Raw genomic sequence first — 18858 nt, 5'->3', positions numbered from 1 at the left:
AGACTCTGTTTCCTTATCTGTGAAAGGGCTAAAATATTTCCATCTCACAGAAGTGGGAAAGACATTCATTCATTCAAGTATTTTTTTGTTGCACACTTACTATACCAGACACTTTCTGGGTACTGAGAATACAAAAGTAAACAAAACAGCAAGAAATGTTGTACTCTATGTTAGGATATAGAGTTTACATTCTAATGAGATAAAAAATTGAGATTGTCTATGTGAAATAAAGCATGCTATAAAAATTATTGTATCAGTGGAGAAAAAAGAGGTAAGGGAAAATTAAGAGAAAAAAGTAATAATTATTATATTAATGTATAGAGTGCTTATGTCACTAATAAAAAGGCTTAATTAAGCATTTTGTTGTGGCAGAGTAGAGATTCAAATTAGAATCTGCAGTTTTGTAGTGAAGATACTCTGATAAAGACAAATAATGTAGAAATGAGTTAATTGCTAGTGAAAAGATTTTCAAATTATTTTTATTAGGTCATTTTATAATTTCATAGCAGCTGTTAGGATACACAAACATATATATACAATTTTCTAAACAAGTAAATAAAAAGCAGTTTAGTATATCTGCCTGAATTCATATTATTCAAAATCTTACCAAAATATTTATTATAAAAATCAGTAAAATTGTTTAACACATTTATAAAAATTGCTGGGTATGTATACATAAACATTTTAAGCTTGCTTTACAAAAAAAAAGTTCAGTTTCTATCCATGTGCTCATAATGACTTCAAAGGTAGTTCAAAGGGGAAATAAAGAAGGTAACATTGCCTTGTAATACAGCATTAATTAATACTGACTTACCCTTGGACATTCATGAAAGATCCTTTGTTATCACATATGGTGAAAATATTAAAAATTAATACTCCATTTCTATGAATAAAACATAGAAAATAAGACTTTATTTTTCCAGACTAACTCATTAGCATGAAAGACTGCATTCATTCTGCAGATATTACTGACACCCCATATTATTTACTTTAAAAATATTTATGATACTTAAAATTCAAAAGGAAACCCGCAAGACCTATTTTTCTCCCAATACATTCACTGAATGCAGATTTAAATGAGTGCATCTCATTTTGATTGTGCCCTTTATTTGTGTACTTTAAAATGACTACAATGTAGTACATTTGTATTTTTAACTGGTACCAAAATTAAGATGAATGATCTATGCAAAACCAGTAGCCTGTATTTCTAGTAACAGTTGTCATATGCAAAAAGAAAAAAAAAGCCCTGAGTCAGTATGTTTTTGCAAAAGTAATGAAAGAGGGTGCCATAAAGTCATTTTATAACTTATAAAATTGTTAAGACTGTCCAGTATTCATTTGCTTTGTTTTCATTTTGATTGAAGAGAGGTATGGTTTTTGTCTAGTTAATCCAATTCAGATCATTTCTTAATACTCAATTTCATTTAAGTCCTCAGAATATCCTGATGACTGTTGAGTTGTATCTTCCATTTCTGTCAGGAAAGACAAATATACAATAACAGTATTTTTATTATAGAAAAATATTTAATTTGTATTCTTGTAGTTTGAGACAGTATTGCAAAGTCCATTTTCAGTCAAGCTTATATGACTGGGAAAAAATATTACCTCCACAGGGTCCTGCCTGAAATTTAACATCATCAATGGCAATATCACTTCTTATCGATATTCCTCGAATGGCTTCAAAAATTATCTGAAAGAATAATATGTTTGAATTTAGAAATAGAATCATCCTGATAATACAGTGCTGGTCAGGTCAGATCCAGGCTTTGTAGATATAAAAACTTAGATTGCTCTTGAGGATCCCTTTAAGGAAAAGGATACCAAATTACAAATTGAAATCTAGGTATTAAAGAGAATATTTATTTGGAATTTGAAGAAACACAATAAATTACTGAAGGCTTGAAGATTCAGGTCCCTGTCTTCTGAGATCTCTTTAGGCAATTTCCCAGAAATGCTTGCCTAGAAATGCTTCTTGGTGGTAACCTGGTTTCCTCTTCCCAATTGGAACACTCTTCTCCCAGCATCTTCCAGCACTCACACAGGGTCTGTGAAAGTAAGGGGCTCAGAAACTTAAATTTCCTTTAGCACTCCATAAATCTACCTTTGATACTGCTACTAGGTGGAAAAATTTAATATGACTGATGATACCCATGTGTGAACAGAAAAGCATAATAATGAAGTTTACCAAAGATAATGGTTCACTTATGTTAAATACCCATAACATCAAAGACACAGCTCAGGCAGAAGAGAGAATCAGTTTTATAACTTCAGATTCTGAGAAGAAAATAACTGATCAGATATTGTGGTTGTAGGAAAAATAGATTACTTAACCAGCTCTAAGGCTGTCCCTACAATGGTTAACAAATTACTGAATAGTCCAGGGAGGCCCATGGGTAATGAAAGTTGTTCAGAAGACACATTTACTCTATTTATTTTATAAGCAAATGAGTCTTCATTGGAGTAGTTTATAATTTAAATCAAATAAGAAAGCCCTTAAACAAATTTTATTTAAACCCTCCCTAAAATTAAAGAATATAAATTAAATAATATGTTTATAAAGTTATCTTGAAATCAATGTTTCAAAGATGCTTTAATGACAGACTGGTGGCAAAATACTGTCAATAAAAATTCTAAGGATCCAACTCGTGATGGTGGATTTTAGGTGTCAACTTGACTGGGTTAAGGGATACCCACATTGCTGGTAAAGCATTATTTCTCAGTATGTATGTGAGGGTGTTTCTGAAAGAGATTGGCGTTTGAATTGGTGGACTGAGAAAGGAAGATCTGTCCTCACCCAATGTGAGTGGGGACCATCAAATTGGTTGAGGATGCAGATAGAACAAAAAGGCAGAGGAGAAGCAAGTTTGCTCTCTCTTCTGTAACTGGGACACCTATCTGCTTCTGCCCTTGGACATCAGAACTCTAGGTTCTTCAGTCTTCAGACTTCTGGAATTGTACCAGTGGCACCCTAGGTTCTCAGGCCTTTGGCTGTAGACTAATAGTTATACCATCGGCTTCTCTAGTTCTCAGGCCTTGGGATTTGGACTGAGCTATGGTACCAGCTTTCCTGGTTCTCCATCTTGTATATAGCAATGGGAACCTTTGCTATATACAATGAGATGCTTGTATATAGCATCTCAGCCTTCATAATTATATGAGCCAATTTCCATAATACATCCCCTTTCATATCTCTCTCTCACCTTCTGTGTCTGTCTCTCTCTTTCTCCTCTACTGGTTCGGTTTCTCTGGAGAACCCTGATTAATACACAATGCTAAATAAGAATCCAAATAAATGGCAAGAAGAGGGAAAAAATGTTCTAACACATCTAGATAAAAGGACACCTGAGTGCAGATAATAAGCATTTTGGTTCTCTGAACAACAATATGTTTTTTTTGGCCTTCAAGTCTGTAATGAAAAGAGTAATAAAATTACCTGAAGGAATTATATTCTGAATAGTCTATGATTTGGCCAGACACTTGATTTTATACAACTTTCTCCTCTGAATTTTCTTAATACAGTAGTGATCACCATTTTATAGTACTATGATTTCCCCCTTGTATTATAAATATGTAGTAGTACCTCTTCTTTTTCTACATTGACAATAGGATTAATCTGACTTATCTTTGCACTTTAAGACTAACCAAATCTGTCCAAATCAAATAGCTACTGAATAAATACTTGTTTATTTAGATAATAGACATAACAAATGTAGGATTAAATAAGATAATATATGTCCTTGGTTCCCAAAGTGTGTGCTGAGGTGCCCCAGGGTGCCCAAGTACATTCACGGGGTGCCGTGGATAGTTTGAAATTTTAAGGGAAACATGGCAATATTCAATACTTAGCAGACACCATGTGAACTGCTAGCTCAATGTCATTCGAAGTTTTAACATGGGATTGACCTGTATTCCTTTTGATAACATATCTTCATAGAGCTGAGTTTTTTGGTAGCTGCTGCAATTAAAAGCAAGCATTGTGTAGAAATCAATGTGGAACATAAAATAAGGGTAGTGTATCCAATCTGATTCCAAGGTTTGGGAAGTTTGTGCCCAACAGGTATATACATTCTATTAGTACATAATTTTGGTTAATAATCAGATAAAATCTTAATTTTTATTTTAAGTATTTTTTCAGATGGCTACTAAGTTGTTAGAACACAAATACTTAAGTTGTTTGAATCCAGATACTTAATATATGAAACTGTTGGGTGTTTCTTTTGGTATTGCGGCACCAAGAAAAAATTACTGTGGGCATCATAAACAAGAAGATTTGGAGACCTGAGTCTTTTTTTTGTTTTGAGACAGAGTCTTGCTCTCAGGCTGGAGTGCAGTGGTGTGATCTCAGCTCACTGCAACCTCTGCCTCCTAGGCTCAAGTGATCCTACTGCCTTAGGCGCCCTAGTAGCTGGGGCTACAGGCATGCACCACCACACCTGGCTAATTTTTGTATTTTTAGAGGAGACAGGGTTTTGCCATGCTGCCTAGGCTGGTCTCAAATTCCTGGGCTCAAGAAATCCCCCCACTTCAGCCTCCCAAAGTGCTGCGATTATAGGTGAAAGCCACCGCACCCGGCCAACCTGAGTCTTAGCTGGGTATGCAGTGCATGGAAATTCCTAGTAACTGTTAGGCAGTATAATTAATAATATGACTGATGTAAATATTTCAGTGAGCTTGGAATTTGTATAACACTTTACTTCAATGGCATCAAAATCTAAGAAACCAAGGAGGAAAAGTCATGAAAGCAGGGGAGGAGGGGTAATCAGGGAATCCAAAGGAAATAGAATGATTTTGTGCTTTTGATCAATAGTGAGTCAGTTTCTGCTTAGCACTAATAAATCCCTTAGGAAGGAGCATGATTAAAAATTTGCCGTTTGATGCATTTCTTTTTCCCACAGGGATAATCTAATGAGTGGAATGCCTTTAGGAGGCCACCCACATATTTTCCCCATAGGATCAATCTCAAATGGCAGCAGTACTATCACACTCTAAATACCATCTCTACCTGCCCACTCCCATTGATGCTGTACACATTTACTTCCCTAACTCTGTTCTCTTCCCTGAACTCATCTCATATCCTATCCTATTATTTACTTACAACCATTTGGATTTCTAATAGACATAAAAAACTTAACATGTCCCCCCAGAAGTCTATTAATTTTCTTCCTGCACACACTGCCCTCACTCCAGGTCTGCTCTGTCTCAAGTCTTCCTCATCTCAATAAATGATATCTCAATTCATTTTAGCAATTGCGCATGCCAAAAGCTTTGGAGTCATCTTGGTGTCTCTCTTTCCCTCAGACTCCACATTCTATACATAAGAAGTCTCGTGGGCTTCTGATGACATCTCCTCACCTCTGCTGCATAGCCTAAGCCATCACTCCTCTTGCCAGGGCTACTGCAGCAGCCCCCAAAGTCTCCTTGTCCCATTGCAGTATACTTTACACACAGTAGCTGGAGTGATCATTTCGAAATCAGATAATATTACCTTAAAGCTGTATGATGGCTTCTTACTGCTTTTGGAACAAATTTCAAACTTTACCACACCTTCTAAGGATTTTCATGATTATCACAATACTTCTTTGACCTCACCACTTGATCAACTTGACTTCTTCCTATTTTCCTTCCTCTTCTTCTTAATATTATTTTTAATTGATAAATCACAATTTTATACCTTTATGGGGTACAATGTAATATATATATATATACACACACACAAAATGTGGGATGATTAACTCAAGCTAATTAACATATCCATTACCTCACTTATTTATCACTTTTTGTGGTAAGATGTGAAATTTACTCTCTTAGTTATTTTGAAATATACAATACGTTATTGACTATAGTCATCCTCTGTTCAACAAATCTCAAAAACATATTCCTCTTGTCTGTCTGAAACTTTGCAGCCTTTGACCAACAACTCCCCATTCCCTGCTCCTGCTTCCCCCAGCCTCTGGTAACCATCATTCTACTCTCTGCTTCCATGAGCTCAGCTTGACTTCTTCATAGCACTTATTATCTGATGTTTCTCTCTCTCTCTTTCTCTCTCTCTCTCTCTATATATATATATGTATATGTGTGTGTGTGTATATATATATATATTTGTTGTTTCGCTTGCTTTTCTTTTTAGAGACAGGGTCTCAATATGTTGCCAGGCTGATCTCAAACTCCTGGCCTCAAGGAATCCTCCCACCTCGGCCTCCCGAAGTCCTGGGATTACAGATGTGAGCCACTGTTCCCGGCCTTGGCTTGCATTTTCTACCTACTCCCCACTAGAATGTAAATTCCTAACAAATAAGAACTTTATATATTACATTCATTGCAGTATCTTCAGCACCTAGAATAGTAAATGGACAACACATACTTATTAAGATGAGATATTTTGGTCTCAAACAACAGGAGCTCAGTCTGGATGCCTGATGTAGCTGTTGAGAATACCATTTCTGCCTTAGTGATATGAATTAGTGACTAGGGAGACTTAGGTGAGAATATATTGTTAGAACAGTGTTAATATTTTGATACTTTAAAGTTTATAAAACCCTTTCACATACATAATCTCCTTTGACTCTCTAACTCTGGCAATGTCAGCACAGCTGACTAGGAATTATTACCCCATTTTGAGAATGTATAAACTCTCTCAGAGAGTAAAAGATATCTCCAAAATCATGCAGTGCTTGTGACCATCAGGCCAATGAGGATTATTTTGGAGCTTCTATGATAGGAGGCAGTGTAGAACAGTGGCTTAGGGATACAAACTTTGGAACCATGCAGATCTGGTTCTCATTCAGCCACTTATCAGCCAGACATTTACTTTTCCCCACCTGTAAAATGGGGAAATAGGATCAGTTGAAAGAACTTACGTACAGCTCTTAGCACTGTAAGTGCCTGGCATGTAGCAGATGGCTGATCTATGTGCACATGAGTATATCTGTTTTATTAGACACTAGGATGTTTTGGAGCAACTAGTTCAGCCTGGTCTCCCTGCCATCATTTGGATTCCTGAGGGAATCACTAACCTAGAGGAGATTCTTATCTGTTCCATTCTAAGCCAAGGGGGAGGATTCTGGAGTCTTCTTCCCAGACTGTGAGCTGGAAGTCTCCAGGGCTATTCTGCATCATTTGAAGAGCCCTAAATGCCATTTCAGATGCCACACTACTCTGTACTCAAAAAACATTTCAAATAACTACCTCCCCAGTAAGTCTATTATATGCAAGGCCATGTGTGTGATCCCCAAGGCCTAGATGCTGAGAAGTTACCTGTCCCCAGAACTCAAATCTTAGAGCACTTGTGCATCAGTATCGCTTGAGAGTTAAATAAAAAATCAATGCTCAGGTGTCACCCCCAAAGATTTAGATTCATTTAGTCTAGCATAGAGATTCTTTGCCTTTAGCATGCATCAGATTCACCGGGAGGGCTTATTAAAACAGATTTCTGGAGCCCCCAAATCCTCAGTTTCTGATTCATTCGTTTTAAAGTGGGACCTGAGAATTTGCATTTTAAGTGAATTTGTGTTTCAAGTGAATTTGCATTTCAGGTATTGCTGATGCTGCTGGTACCTGGACCAAACTTTGAGAACCATTTGAATACAGAAGGAGTACCCTAATAGCTTAACAAAATTAATCCATCATCTCCGAATAATGATCAATTATATTAGTAAGTTCCTGAGCCATCCACTTTCTTCTTTCGAACAGACATTAAATCACTATAAAATTATTCCTGAAGCTACCTGTTATTCTTTGCCAAATGTCTATATGTTTATCCATGTTGGGATAATGGGCCTTTCCCAGATAATGGCTCATCTTCCCTGTCATTTGCTCTTTAACAATGTAGCACCTTTGACTGCACTGCACTTTGGCCATCTGAGCTTCTGCAATTCCTTCCAATTTATATCTGTAGAAAATTATTTTTGGTCATAGGTTGGTGCAAAATAAAACCCTTAATTTGGATATCTCTTCCCAGGAAGATCTGGGTTTAGACAAGGCAGCCAGTGGTTAAAGACACAGAGTGCTGGTCCAGGAGGTTTATCAGCCAGAAGTAAGAATGAGTAGGAAGGTGTGCCTTTAGTTGGAGGTCACACTTGAGAATTCTACAGAGCAATTTTGAGAACAGTCAGAAATCTGAAGGTTATCTCCCACAGCTTTCTGGAGCTTTGGCTCGTGGTAGGCAGGTAAAATCTGTGGCTATCAGAAGGCAGGTGTGGTTCTCCAGGCTAGACTGGCTGTTCAGCCCCTACCTACTAGAATTTAAAAGGATGTTTCCTATTGCTGCCCAGATTCCTTTATGATAGAGAACATCTAGGATGGACATCTTCTATAGCACATGAGAGGACCTGGGGGAGACCCAGGACTAAGGATCAAGTCTCTCAGTTTCTTTTGCATCAATGCAGTGATGGAGGCAGAGGCATTAAAAAAAAAAAAAACTTACTCTGGACCATACTCACTGTTAAATAGAGGCTTAAGGCAAAAGCTCTTAGATGTTTGTGAGTAATGATGAGTAAAAGATGCAGCTGCAACTAATTAGGTAATACCATATTTAGAAGAAAAGACTTCATTTTGGAGATTCGCATGATACGTAGAAATATACTTGACACCCATAATGTATCAAGACAAAAATAGATATACTTTTATCATAGAACTGCAAGAAAATCACTTTATGCATAAATTCTCAAAGCTTTCTCTCCCTGTCACTGCTTAGATTTAATCAATGTATAGACTAATTATGTTTACTCCCTCTTAATTCTGCCTTTATCTATGACCCTGAAAAAGAACAAAATATTCTCTTTGGTAGCAAGAATAAGAAAGAACATCAGAAGCTCCTACACGTTTTCCATTGCTTAGTTCTTATCTCTGTTGGCTTACCCGGTGTTGCCTCTCACAGCTGTATTCAATCAGTGCTCGTAGCCAGGAAATGCTCTGTTCACCTCTTCTCCTCCATAAGAGGGACTCTTCACTGTCTTCTTCCTTTCTCAGATAAACACTCAGCAGGCCAGTGCCCCCTCCATACATGTGGTAGAAAAAGGTCAAGCAGTGTTTTCCAGAGACTCCTCGCAGAGGCCTGGACAAGAGGCGTGCTTTTTGTCCATACACCATATGGGAGGCCTCAATGTACATGTAGTAGCCTTGAGGTGAATGCAAAAGCAGATATTGTTAAAAAGGACACAAATTACATTTCTCCTTCCATAATGTTCTTTCAGAGTGTCAAGTCAAGATGATCTGACTAAAAGTACTGATAAAGCGTTTTATAATTTTGAAGAATGCATATTATCTGAGAATGAATAACTTACAAAAATGATACCAGCAAAATGATTTCTTAAATTTAATGATTTATAATTCAGTTTAATATACAAGAGGTAATTAATATACCAGTATTATGCCACTGATACAGTGATTAATACATCAGAATTTATATTACTTATTCATGGACAATATTCTAAAGCTTCCAGACGTTGGTTTGGAGAGAGAGAGAGGGAGAGTGGGTTTTGTAGTCAGGTAGATCTGGGTTCAAGTCTTGACTATAATATTTGTTGTTTATGTGATTCTGGTCTAATGAATAATCTCTGAATTTACATTCATCATTTTAAGATAAGGGTTAATACCTGTGCTACAGAATTGTGAGAAATAACATAATGACATATGCTCACATGTCATACATATTCCATTATTTGTTTCCTGTCCTGCTTAATTCCTAAAATTTTTTGTGACACTTTTTAGTTTTGAAAACATATTCTGTAATTTTTTTTAATATAATCCAATCTTTATTTAAAAATCTAATCTGCCAGTTTAGCATTTTCCACCAACTCGGGGAGCTGAAACTTTCACAGGCTTCACAATCTTTTGCTTAGGTGCTGCCTTTGTAGGTGCCTTAGCAGCAGCCATTGCAGTCTTTTTAGATGTTTGCTTAGCCTTTTTTGCTTCCTTAGCAGCCCTGATAGCTTGTTCTCGTTGAGCCTTTCTAACTTAAGGTTTCTGATTCCTCTTGGCCATTGTATCAGCAAGAGATGCACCAGTAATGGCCCTCTGGAATTTGACTGCTAGGCGGGTTCTTTTCTTTTGAATTTCTTCCGACTCTCTCTTTTTGTGCTTCCTTCTGTGGAGGACAGTCCAGTTTATCTGCCAGGGATTCCTCTTGGAAAGGAACGCCAACTCGCATTTCACATTAAGAAACTGGAAAACCTTCCCGTCGGTCCTGGCATAGTGCCTCCCCTGTCCAGGGTAGATCTTGTACCCGCTAAAACTGCACAGCTCGACCTTCATGGCGACGGCTCCACGGGAAGAGAAAAGATGGCGAAGAGCCATATTCTGTAATATTTTTAAATTGCCTTTCCAATTTCCTTTTCTAATTTTATTTTATTGCTATTTTTAAATTTATTGGTTTCAGGCAGAAACAGGATTAGTCGGCATGTAGATAAGGCAGTGGTGTGCTGCAGCCAACTTCTACGGGCTTCCAATAGTCCATTGTAGGCATCTTCTCCCAGCTCCAGGTGATTTCACATTGGTAGCTGGAACTGGGCCATGATGGGACTATTTAAACTACAGAAATTGGACATGTATACAAGTCAGTACATCCTTCCCAAAGAGAGCCAGGTGGTGTTAAACAATCACTATCATGTCACTGAAGTAAAACTATATGTGAATAGTAATGTAAGAGATCTTTTCTAGAGTAATTCACTGGTAATATAATTCTGTGTATCTGAGGCCCATTTTAAAAAAGGCCCTGAACTCTTCATTAGTAGTTATTAACCTTTGATGACTTGATGAAAAGTTTAGACTGCCTCTATTTGAAAAGTATACAAAGCAAGTTTGCATGCAACTTTGTTGCCTTGTTTGGTGTTACATTTGTGTTTGGAATGGATGTATATGTCTCCCCAAATTCATATGTTGAAGCCCTACCCCTTGTGTGATAGTAATTGGAGATGGGGCACTGGGGAGCTAATTAGGGCTAGATGAGGTCATGAGGCTAAAGCCCTCCTGATGACAATAGTGCCCTTATAAGAAGAGACAGCAGGGAGCTTGTTCTCTCTCTCTCTCTTCAGGTGCACACACCAAGAAAGGCCATGTGGGCACACAGCAAGATGGTGCGTGTCTGCAAACTAGGAAAAGAGCCCTCACCAGGAACTGAAACAGCTGGCACCTTGAAGTTGGACTTTCCAGCCTCCACAATTGTGAGAGGTAAATTTCTGTTGTTTAAACCACCTAGTCTATGATATTTTGTTATGGCAGCCCAAGCAAACACCAACATTTACCAATTTTGATTTATTTTTTTACATATATGATGTAAAAAGTAATCTTTACAAAGTATCATATGTCTCATTATTTCATGCAGAAATTGGTGACCAAATCAAGGGGAAAAATAAAGAGATCCCAAATAATACATGCAAATGAAATGGTTTCTTTATAGTTTGAAGTTTAATCAATGAACTCTAATTAATCATTTCCAAAAATATGGCGATCGAGATATCCAAACAAGACTTGGTTGGAAGTCCCCTCTATGTGCCTGGGAGGCCTTTCTCCATTCTCTTTTTCTTATTTCTACAAACACAAATCTGAGAAGTTCTATAAGCTTATTAAAACAGTGAGAGAAAGCATCGTTGGTCTTAATAAATTGTGTGCACTGTGCAACCCCTTCCCCCAGTGTTTTACACTATAAAGTTCTCACCCTGCAAAACTGGGCTGATTCATAGGATATGGCCTGCATCAACCAGTCACATATAAGGAATGATGCTGCCCCAAAGAAGCAAAATCAGAGCAGAGTTCTGTGTCTGTCACTTCAGGTTGCCTTTTAACAAGGCATGGTGCCACCATAGGCTCCACTAGCTGGGGATTTCTGAATGCAGTGAACAAGTAGAAATCAAAACCTCCTTTAGGATACTCTAAAGACTACATATATTTCAGCCCAGTTCAAAAGTAAATTTTAATTAGAAGGCTAATTGGTTTAAATAAGAAATTGAAATTGTGGGAGTGTCTTTGGTATGTTACATTTGACATCCAGTCAACTTCAGCTTTTCATCTCATTGGCAGTAGTTTCATCCAGATGCATGCTTAAGGGAAATGGCATAGCTGCCAACTTTCCCATGATCTGCTTAAAAATAATAGCAAAAAAACCTGTCAGTGTTCTGCAGTGCTCACCAATGACATCCTCATTACGAACTCCAGTGGTCAGTTTTCAGTCTTTGTCATTTTTGTACCATCAGGAACATTGGACATAGTGGTTTACCACTTCAGAAAGTAGAATTACGTTCTTACCTTGGCTTGCAATATACTGTATTCTCCTGCTTTTTCTCCTTCCTCACTGGTGACTCCTTTGCTGGTCACTTTTTTCGCAATTCCACTCTCTCTTTCCTAACCTTTTGACCCTGGAGTGCCCCAAGGTCCAGTTTTTACTTCGCTATTCTTACTTCCTTGATGATCTCATCTTGTTTCAGGGCTTTAAATACCAAATAGTTATATCTCCAATTTAAATTTTCAACCTTTTTTGCTGAAATCTAGACTTGTTCAAACTGTCTAATGGACATCTCCACTTACTGTCAGGTAGACATATCCCACTGAACATATTCAAAACTCAACTTCATAACAGCCTGAAGTAGACTAAATGTCCAGTCGTTGACACCCAAAACCTGTGAGTCGCACACCACTACTCTCATTCTCTGATTCACCACATCAAGGCTATCAGGAATTCCCACTGGCTCTACCTTTAAAATATATCCAGAATCCAGTCACTTCTCTTCTTACCACCTTCACTGCTATCACCCTGGTCCAAGCTGCTATCATTTCTCACTTGGATTAATGCAACAGCTTCCCGACTACTCTGTCTGCTTCTACTCTGGTCCCCTGCAGTCTCATCTCAAAATTGTATTCATAGTGCTCCTTCTAAACCAAAAGCAAAATCATACCACTCATTTAAAACCTTCCATTGGCTTAGCATTTCAGAGTGAAAGCTGAAGTCCTTACAATTGGCTTTAGAACCCCATACAGTCTCCTACCTATTCTCTTACCTGTCTCATTCCTACTGGCTTTCTCCTCACTTACTGTGTTGCTTGGCCACACTGGCCTTTGTATTATTCCTGGAATATGGCAGGTATGCTGCTGCCTGAAGGCCTTTGCATGTGCTAAGTCTGGCTCTTCCTCTAGATATTCTCAGGTCTCACTCTCTTACGTCCTTTAAGTCTTTGCTCAGATGTTACCTTTTCTATTAGACCTGTTCTGACTATACTATTCCAAATTGCAATCCCTCTTGCCTGGCACTCCTCATTCCCTATACCCTAATTTATGTTTTCCATAGTTAATTGCCTCTTAACGTACTGTATAATTTTCTTATTTTTATGTTTGCCTGTCTCTTTCCTTTAGAATTCACAAGGACAGAGATTTTTTTTCTTGTTTAGTTCACTGCCACGTTCCCAGGTCCTAGAACAGTGCTTGGAACATAGTAAATGCTCATTAATATCCGTTGAATGGATGAATGAATGCATTTTTTCCCACAGCTCTAAGCACAAACCAATTTGACCATTTCTAGGGCACATGGCTCCACCGTAGTCACTCCAAATGTGTGAAGTTCTTGGCGATGAGATATGCACTTGACTATGATGATCCAAGGCAAACTAGAGCAAATCCCAGTTTTGGTAAAATTAAAGTCTTATCAAAGCAAATCATCTCAGACAAGTTCTACATTATCTGAAGTATTTTTTAGATGAACACATAAGATAATTCTTTGAGTTCATTACCTTCATTCTTCCACTGGCAAGCAAATTGGTCCACAAGAAGCACAGGGGGTTTTGCACGTTCAGTGATGAAAGGAACCTTTCTCCTCCCTCTCCCCTCTCCCCTCTCCCCTCTCCCCTCTCCCCTCTCCCCTCTCCCCTCTCCCCTCTCCCATCCCTATCCCTTTCCCCCCTTCTTTCTTCGGTCTCCCTCTGTTGCCGAGGCTGGACTGTACTGCCGTGATCTCAGCTCGCTGCAACCTCCCTGCCTCCGGCTCCTGTGATTCTCCTGCCTCGGCCTGCCGAGTGCCTGGGATTGCAGGCACGCGCCGCCATGCCTGACTGGTTTTTGTATTTTTGGTGGAGACGGGGTTTCGCCGTGTTGATCAGGCTGGTCTCCAGCTCCTGGCCTCGAGTGATCTGCCCGCCTCGGCCTCCCGAGGTGCTGGGATTGCAGACGGAGTCTCACTCACTCAATGCTCAATGTTGCCCAGGCTGGAGTGCAGTGGCGTGATCTCGGCTTGCTACAACCTCCACCTCCCAGCCGCCTGCCTTGGCCTCCCAAAGTGCTAAGATTACAGCCTCTGCCCAGCCGCCACCCCATCTAGGAAGTGAGGAACGTCTCTGCCTGGCCGCCCATCGTCTAGGATGTGAGGAGCCCCTCTGCCCGGCCGCCCCGTCTGGGAAGTGAGGAGCGCCTCTGCCCGGCCGCCATCCCGTATAGGAAGTGAGGAGCGTCTCTGCCTGGCCGCCCATTGTCTGGGATGTGAAGAGTGCCTCTGCCTGGCCGCCCCGTCTGGGATGTGAGGAGTGCCTAGGCCCAGCCACCTCGTCTGGGAAGTGAGAAGTGCCTCTGCCCGGCTGCCACCCCGTCTGGGAGGAAGTGAGGAGCGCCTCTGCCCAGCTGCTCCGTCTGGGAAGTGAGGAGCGCCTCTACCCGGCCGCCCCGTCTGAGAAGTGAGGAGCGCCTCTGCCCAGCTGCCCCTTCTGGGAAGTGAGGAGCACCTCTGTCCGGCCGCCCCGTCTGGGAGGTGAGGAGCACCTCTGCCTGGCCACGCATCGTCTGGGACGTGAGGAGCGCCTCTGCCCGGCCGCCCCGTCTGGGAGGTGAGGAGTGCATCTGCCCGGCCGCCACCCCATCTGGGAGGAAGTGAGGAGCGCCTCTGCCCGGCCGCCACCCCATCTGGGAGGAAGTGAGGAGCGCCTCTGCCCGGCCGCCCTGTCTGGGAAGTGAGGAGGGCCTCTGCCCGGCCGCCCCGTCTGGGAAGTGAGGAGCGCCTCTGCCCAGCTGCCCCATCTGGGAGGTGTACCCAACAGCTCCGAAGAGACAGCGACCATCGAGAACGGGCCATGATGACAATGGCGATTTTGTTGAAAAGAAAAGGGGGAAATTTGGGGAAAAGAAAGATCAGATTGTTACTGTGTCTGTGTAGAAAGAAGTAGGCATAGGAGACTCCATTTTGTTGTGTACTAGGAGAAATTCCTCTGCCTTGGGATGCTGTTGATCTATGGCCTTTCCCCCAACCCCATGCTCTCTGAAACATGTGCTGTGTCAACTCAGGGTTAAATGGATTAAGGGCGGTACAAGATGTGCTTTGTTAAACAGATGCTTGAAGGCAGCATGCTCCTTAAGAGTCATCACCACTCCCTAATCTCAAGTACCCAGGGACACAAACACTGAGGAAGGCCGCAGGGACCTCTGCCTAGGAAAACCAGAGACCTTTGTTCATGTGTTTATCTGCTGACCTTCTCTCCACTATTATCCTATGACCTTGCCACATCCCCCTCTCTGAGAAACACCCAAGAATGATCAATAAATACTTTAAAAAAAAAAAAAAAAAGGAAACTTTTTCTTTTATACATATTTTCTTTAACATTTTCTAACTCAGGTCAATGTAAACAATACAGATATACATAATCCTAACAGAAGGGTGTGTTTAATTCCATGGAAAGAGAGATCAAGGCATGAAAATGACCATAGTATATCACCTAACTATGTACAAAGGAATCCAATGCTATCCTACACATAAGTTAGTAACATGGTAGATGGAAACAATACCCTAATACATTTAACTTAAAAAAAATTCCTCCCAAAAGTAATTTTTAAGACAAGAAAAAAATTTTCACACCTGGCTTTGGAGCTCTGAAAAGGCCCACCTGAATCCAAAGTAAAGGACCTTAGCTATAGATGAAATTCTCAATGGGGGGAAAAAGCTCCGCTGAAAGATGCTGTCACTGGGAAAGTGGAAAGTAGAGACTAAGGGCCCTGAAACATGAAGTCCTTTCAAAATGGAGGGGAAGCAATGAATTCATCATGAGAGATGACCTAAGAATTGTCTTTTGTTTAGTGATGATGGCTGTGCATTCCTACTGGTAACAGTACAAGTCTTGACCAGGATTATTCTGAGGTCCTGGAAGAGAGGAAACCTCTTAATTATCCCCAGGATCATTCGATTGACTTCTTTCTTTCATGGGCACAATGGACTAATTCATTTAGTTTGTCAGGGTGAAGCACTAGTCTGATTGACCAGTTCTGCCCAACAGGTTTGGACTCTAACTAAATCAGGGATGGCCTGCACAGCCTCCTCTAACATCTGTTCTTTGGACCACACACATCTCTACAGATGTGACTCCTGAAGCCTACTATGCTTTCAGTTTATGTGCCCTTGGGCCACAGGTATCAGGCTGAAACTATTCACTAAGATTTCCAGTTCCACAAACCTTTGTATTTAGTACCATAAAATATGGGGAGGAGGTTGCAAGATGGCCAAATAGGAACAGCTACAGTCTACAGCTCCCAGCGTGAGCGACGGGCAGAAGACAGGTGATTTCTGCATTTCCAACTGAGGCACTAGGTTCTTCTCACTGGGGCTTATTGGACAGTGGATGCAGCCCATGGAGTGTGAGCCGAAGCAGGGTGGGGCATCGCCTCACCCGGAAAGCGCAAGGGGTCACAGAATTCCCTTTCCTAGCCAAGGGAAGCTGTGACAAGGGAAGCCTGGAAAATCAGGACACTCCCACTCTAATACTGCACTTTTCCAACAGTCTTAGCAAATGGCACACCAGGAGATTATATCCCGTGCCTGGCTCAGAGGGTCCCACACCCACAGAGCCTTGCTCACTGCTAACACGGCAGTCTGAGATTGAACTGCAAGGCGGCAGCAAAGCTGGGGAAGGGGCATCTGCCATTGCTGAGGCTTGAGTAGGTACACAAAGCAGCCAGGAAGGTCCAACTGGGTGGAGCCCACCACAGCTCAAGGAGGCCTGCCTGCCTCTGTAGACTCCACCTGTGGGGGCAGGGCATAGCTGAACAAAGGCAGCAGAAACTTCTGCAGACTTAAACGTCCCAGTCTGACAGCTTTGAAGAGAGTAGTGGTTCTCCCAGCATGGAGTTTGAGATCTGAGAACAGACAGACTGCCTCCTCAAGTGGGTCCCTGACCCCCAAGTAGCCTAACTGGGAGACACCTCCCAGTAGGGGCCAACTGACACTTAATACTGCCAGGTGCCCCTCTGAGACAAAGCTTCCAGAGGAATGATCAGGCAGCAACATCCGCCATTCTGCAATATTTGCTGTTCTGCAGCCTCCGCTGCTGATACCCAGGCAAACAGTCTGGAGTGGACCTCCAGCAAACTCCAACAGACCTGCAGCTGAGGGTCCTAACTGTTAGAAGGAAAACTAACAAACAGAAAGGACATCCACACCAAAACCCCATCTGTACGTCACCATCATCAAAGACCAAAGGTAGATAAAACCACAAAGATAGGGAGAAACAAGAGCAGAAAAGCTGAAAATCCTAAAAATCGAGCACCTCTTCTATTCCAGAGGAACGTATTCCTCATCAGCAACAGAACAAAGCTGGATGGAGAATGACTTTGACGAGTTAAGAGAAGAAGGCTTCAGACGATCGGTAATAACTAATAGCTAAAGGCGGATGTTTGAACCCATCGCAAAGAAGCTAAAAACCTTGAAAAAAGATTAGATGAATGGCTAACTAGAATAAACAGTACAGAGAAGACCTTAAATGGCCTGATGGAGCTGAAAACCATGGCACGAGACCTATGTGATGCATGCACAAGCTTCACTAGCCGATTCGATCAAATGGAAGAAAGGGTATCAGTGATTGAAGATCAAATAAATGAAATGAAGTGAGAAGAGAAGTTTAGAGAAAAAAAGAGTAAAAAGAAATGAACAAAGCCTCCAAGAAATATGGGACTATGTCAAAAGACCAAATCTACATTTGATTGGTGTACCTGAAAGTGATGGGGAGGATGGAACCAAGTTGGAAAACACTCTTCAGGATATTATCCAAGAGAACTTCCCCAACCTACCAAGGCAAGCCAACATAGAAATTCAGGAAATTCAGATACCACAAAGATACTCCTCGAGAGCAATCCCAAGACACGTAATTGTCAGATTCACCAAAGTGGAAATGGAGGAAAAATGTTAAGGGCAGCCAGAAAGATTGGGTTACCCACAAAGGGAACCCCATCAGACTAACAGCTGATCTCTCAGCAGAAACTCTACAAGCCAGAAGAGAGTGGGGGCCAATATTCAACATTCTTAAAGAAAAGAATTTTCAACCCAGAATTTCATATCCAGCCAACCTAAGCTTCATAAGTGAAGGAGAAATAAAATCCTTTACAGACAAACAAATGCTGAGAGATTTTGTCACCACCAGGCCTGTCTTACAAGAGCTCCTGAAGGAAGCACTAAACATGAAAAGGAACAACCAGTACCAGCCACTGCAAAAACATGCCAAATTGTAAAGACCATCAATGATAGGAAGAAACTGCATCAACTAATGAACAAAATAACCAGCTAACATCATGACAGGATCAAATTCACATATAACAATATTAACCTTAAATGTAAATGGGCTAAATGCTCCAATTAAAAGCCACAGACTGGCAAATTGGATAGAGTCAAGACCCATCAGTGTGCTGTATTCAGGAGACCCATCTCACGTGCAAAGACACACATAGGCTCAAAATAAAGGGATGGAGGAAGAGCTACCAAGCAAATGGAAAACAAGAAAAAGGCAGGGGTTGCAATCCTAGTCTTTGATAAAACAGACTTTAAAACAACAAAGATCAAAAGAGACAAAGGCCATTACATAATGGTAAAGGGATCAATTCAACAAGAAGAGGTAACTATCCTAAATATAT

The 18858-nt window shown here is 40.7% G+C and overlaps 2 protein-coding genes across 5 annotated transcripts in view; both read right to left on the bottom strand.

Annotated features, from left to right (window-relative positions):
- Positions 1 to 450: 450 nt before the first annotated feature.
- The window catches only part of MAMDC2 (MAM domain containing 2), a 182428-nt gene continuing 164020 nt past the window's right edge, over positions 451 to 18858 (bottom strand). Inside the window, exons 12-14 of one of the 4 annotated variants that reach the window (XM_002819853.6) lie at positions 8857 to 9116; positions 1606 to 1690; positions 451 to 1472 (exon numbers count right to left, since the gene is read on the bottom strand). In XM_002819853.6, the coding sequence (XP_002819899.3) occupies positions 1408 to 1472; positions 1606 to 1690; positions 8857 to 9116 (410 nt within the window). In that variant the 3' untranslated portion in view covers positions 451 to 1407. Of the gene's footprint in view, positions 1473 to 1605; positions 1691 to 3145; positions 3256 to 8856; positions 9117 to 9760; positions 12077 to 18858 lie in introns of those variants that run through there. The other 3 variants (XM_054520030.2, XR_010136520.1, XM_054520031.2) reach the window with 3 other exon arrangements.
- LOC103891470 (large ribosomal subunit protein eL24-like) lies at positions 9730 to 10308 on the bottom strand. The gene has a single exon (XM_063714242.1). The coding sequence runs from the start codon at positions 10291 to 10293 to the stop codon at positions 9955 to 9957; it is 339 nt and encodes a 112-aa protein (XP_063570312.1). The 5' UTR covers positions 10294 to 10308; the 3' UTR covers positions 9730 to 9954.

The sequence above is a fragment of the Pongo abelii genome, chromosome 13 (genome assembly GCF_028885655.2).
Source record: "Pongo abelii isolate AG06213 chromosome 13, NHGRI_mPonAbe1-v2.0_pri, whole genome shotgun sequence".
Classification (NCBI taxonomy): domain Eukaryota; kingdom Metazoa; phylum Chordata; class Mammalia; order Primates; family Hominidae; genus Pongo; species Pongo abelii.
Note: the sequence above shows the minus strand (reverse complement) of the source record. Positions and strands in the feature narration are given on the sequence as shown.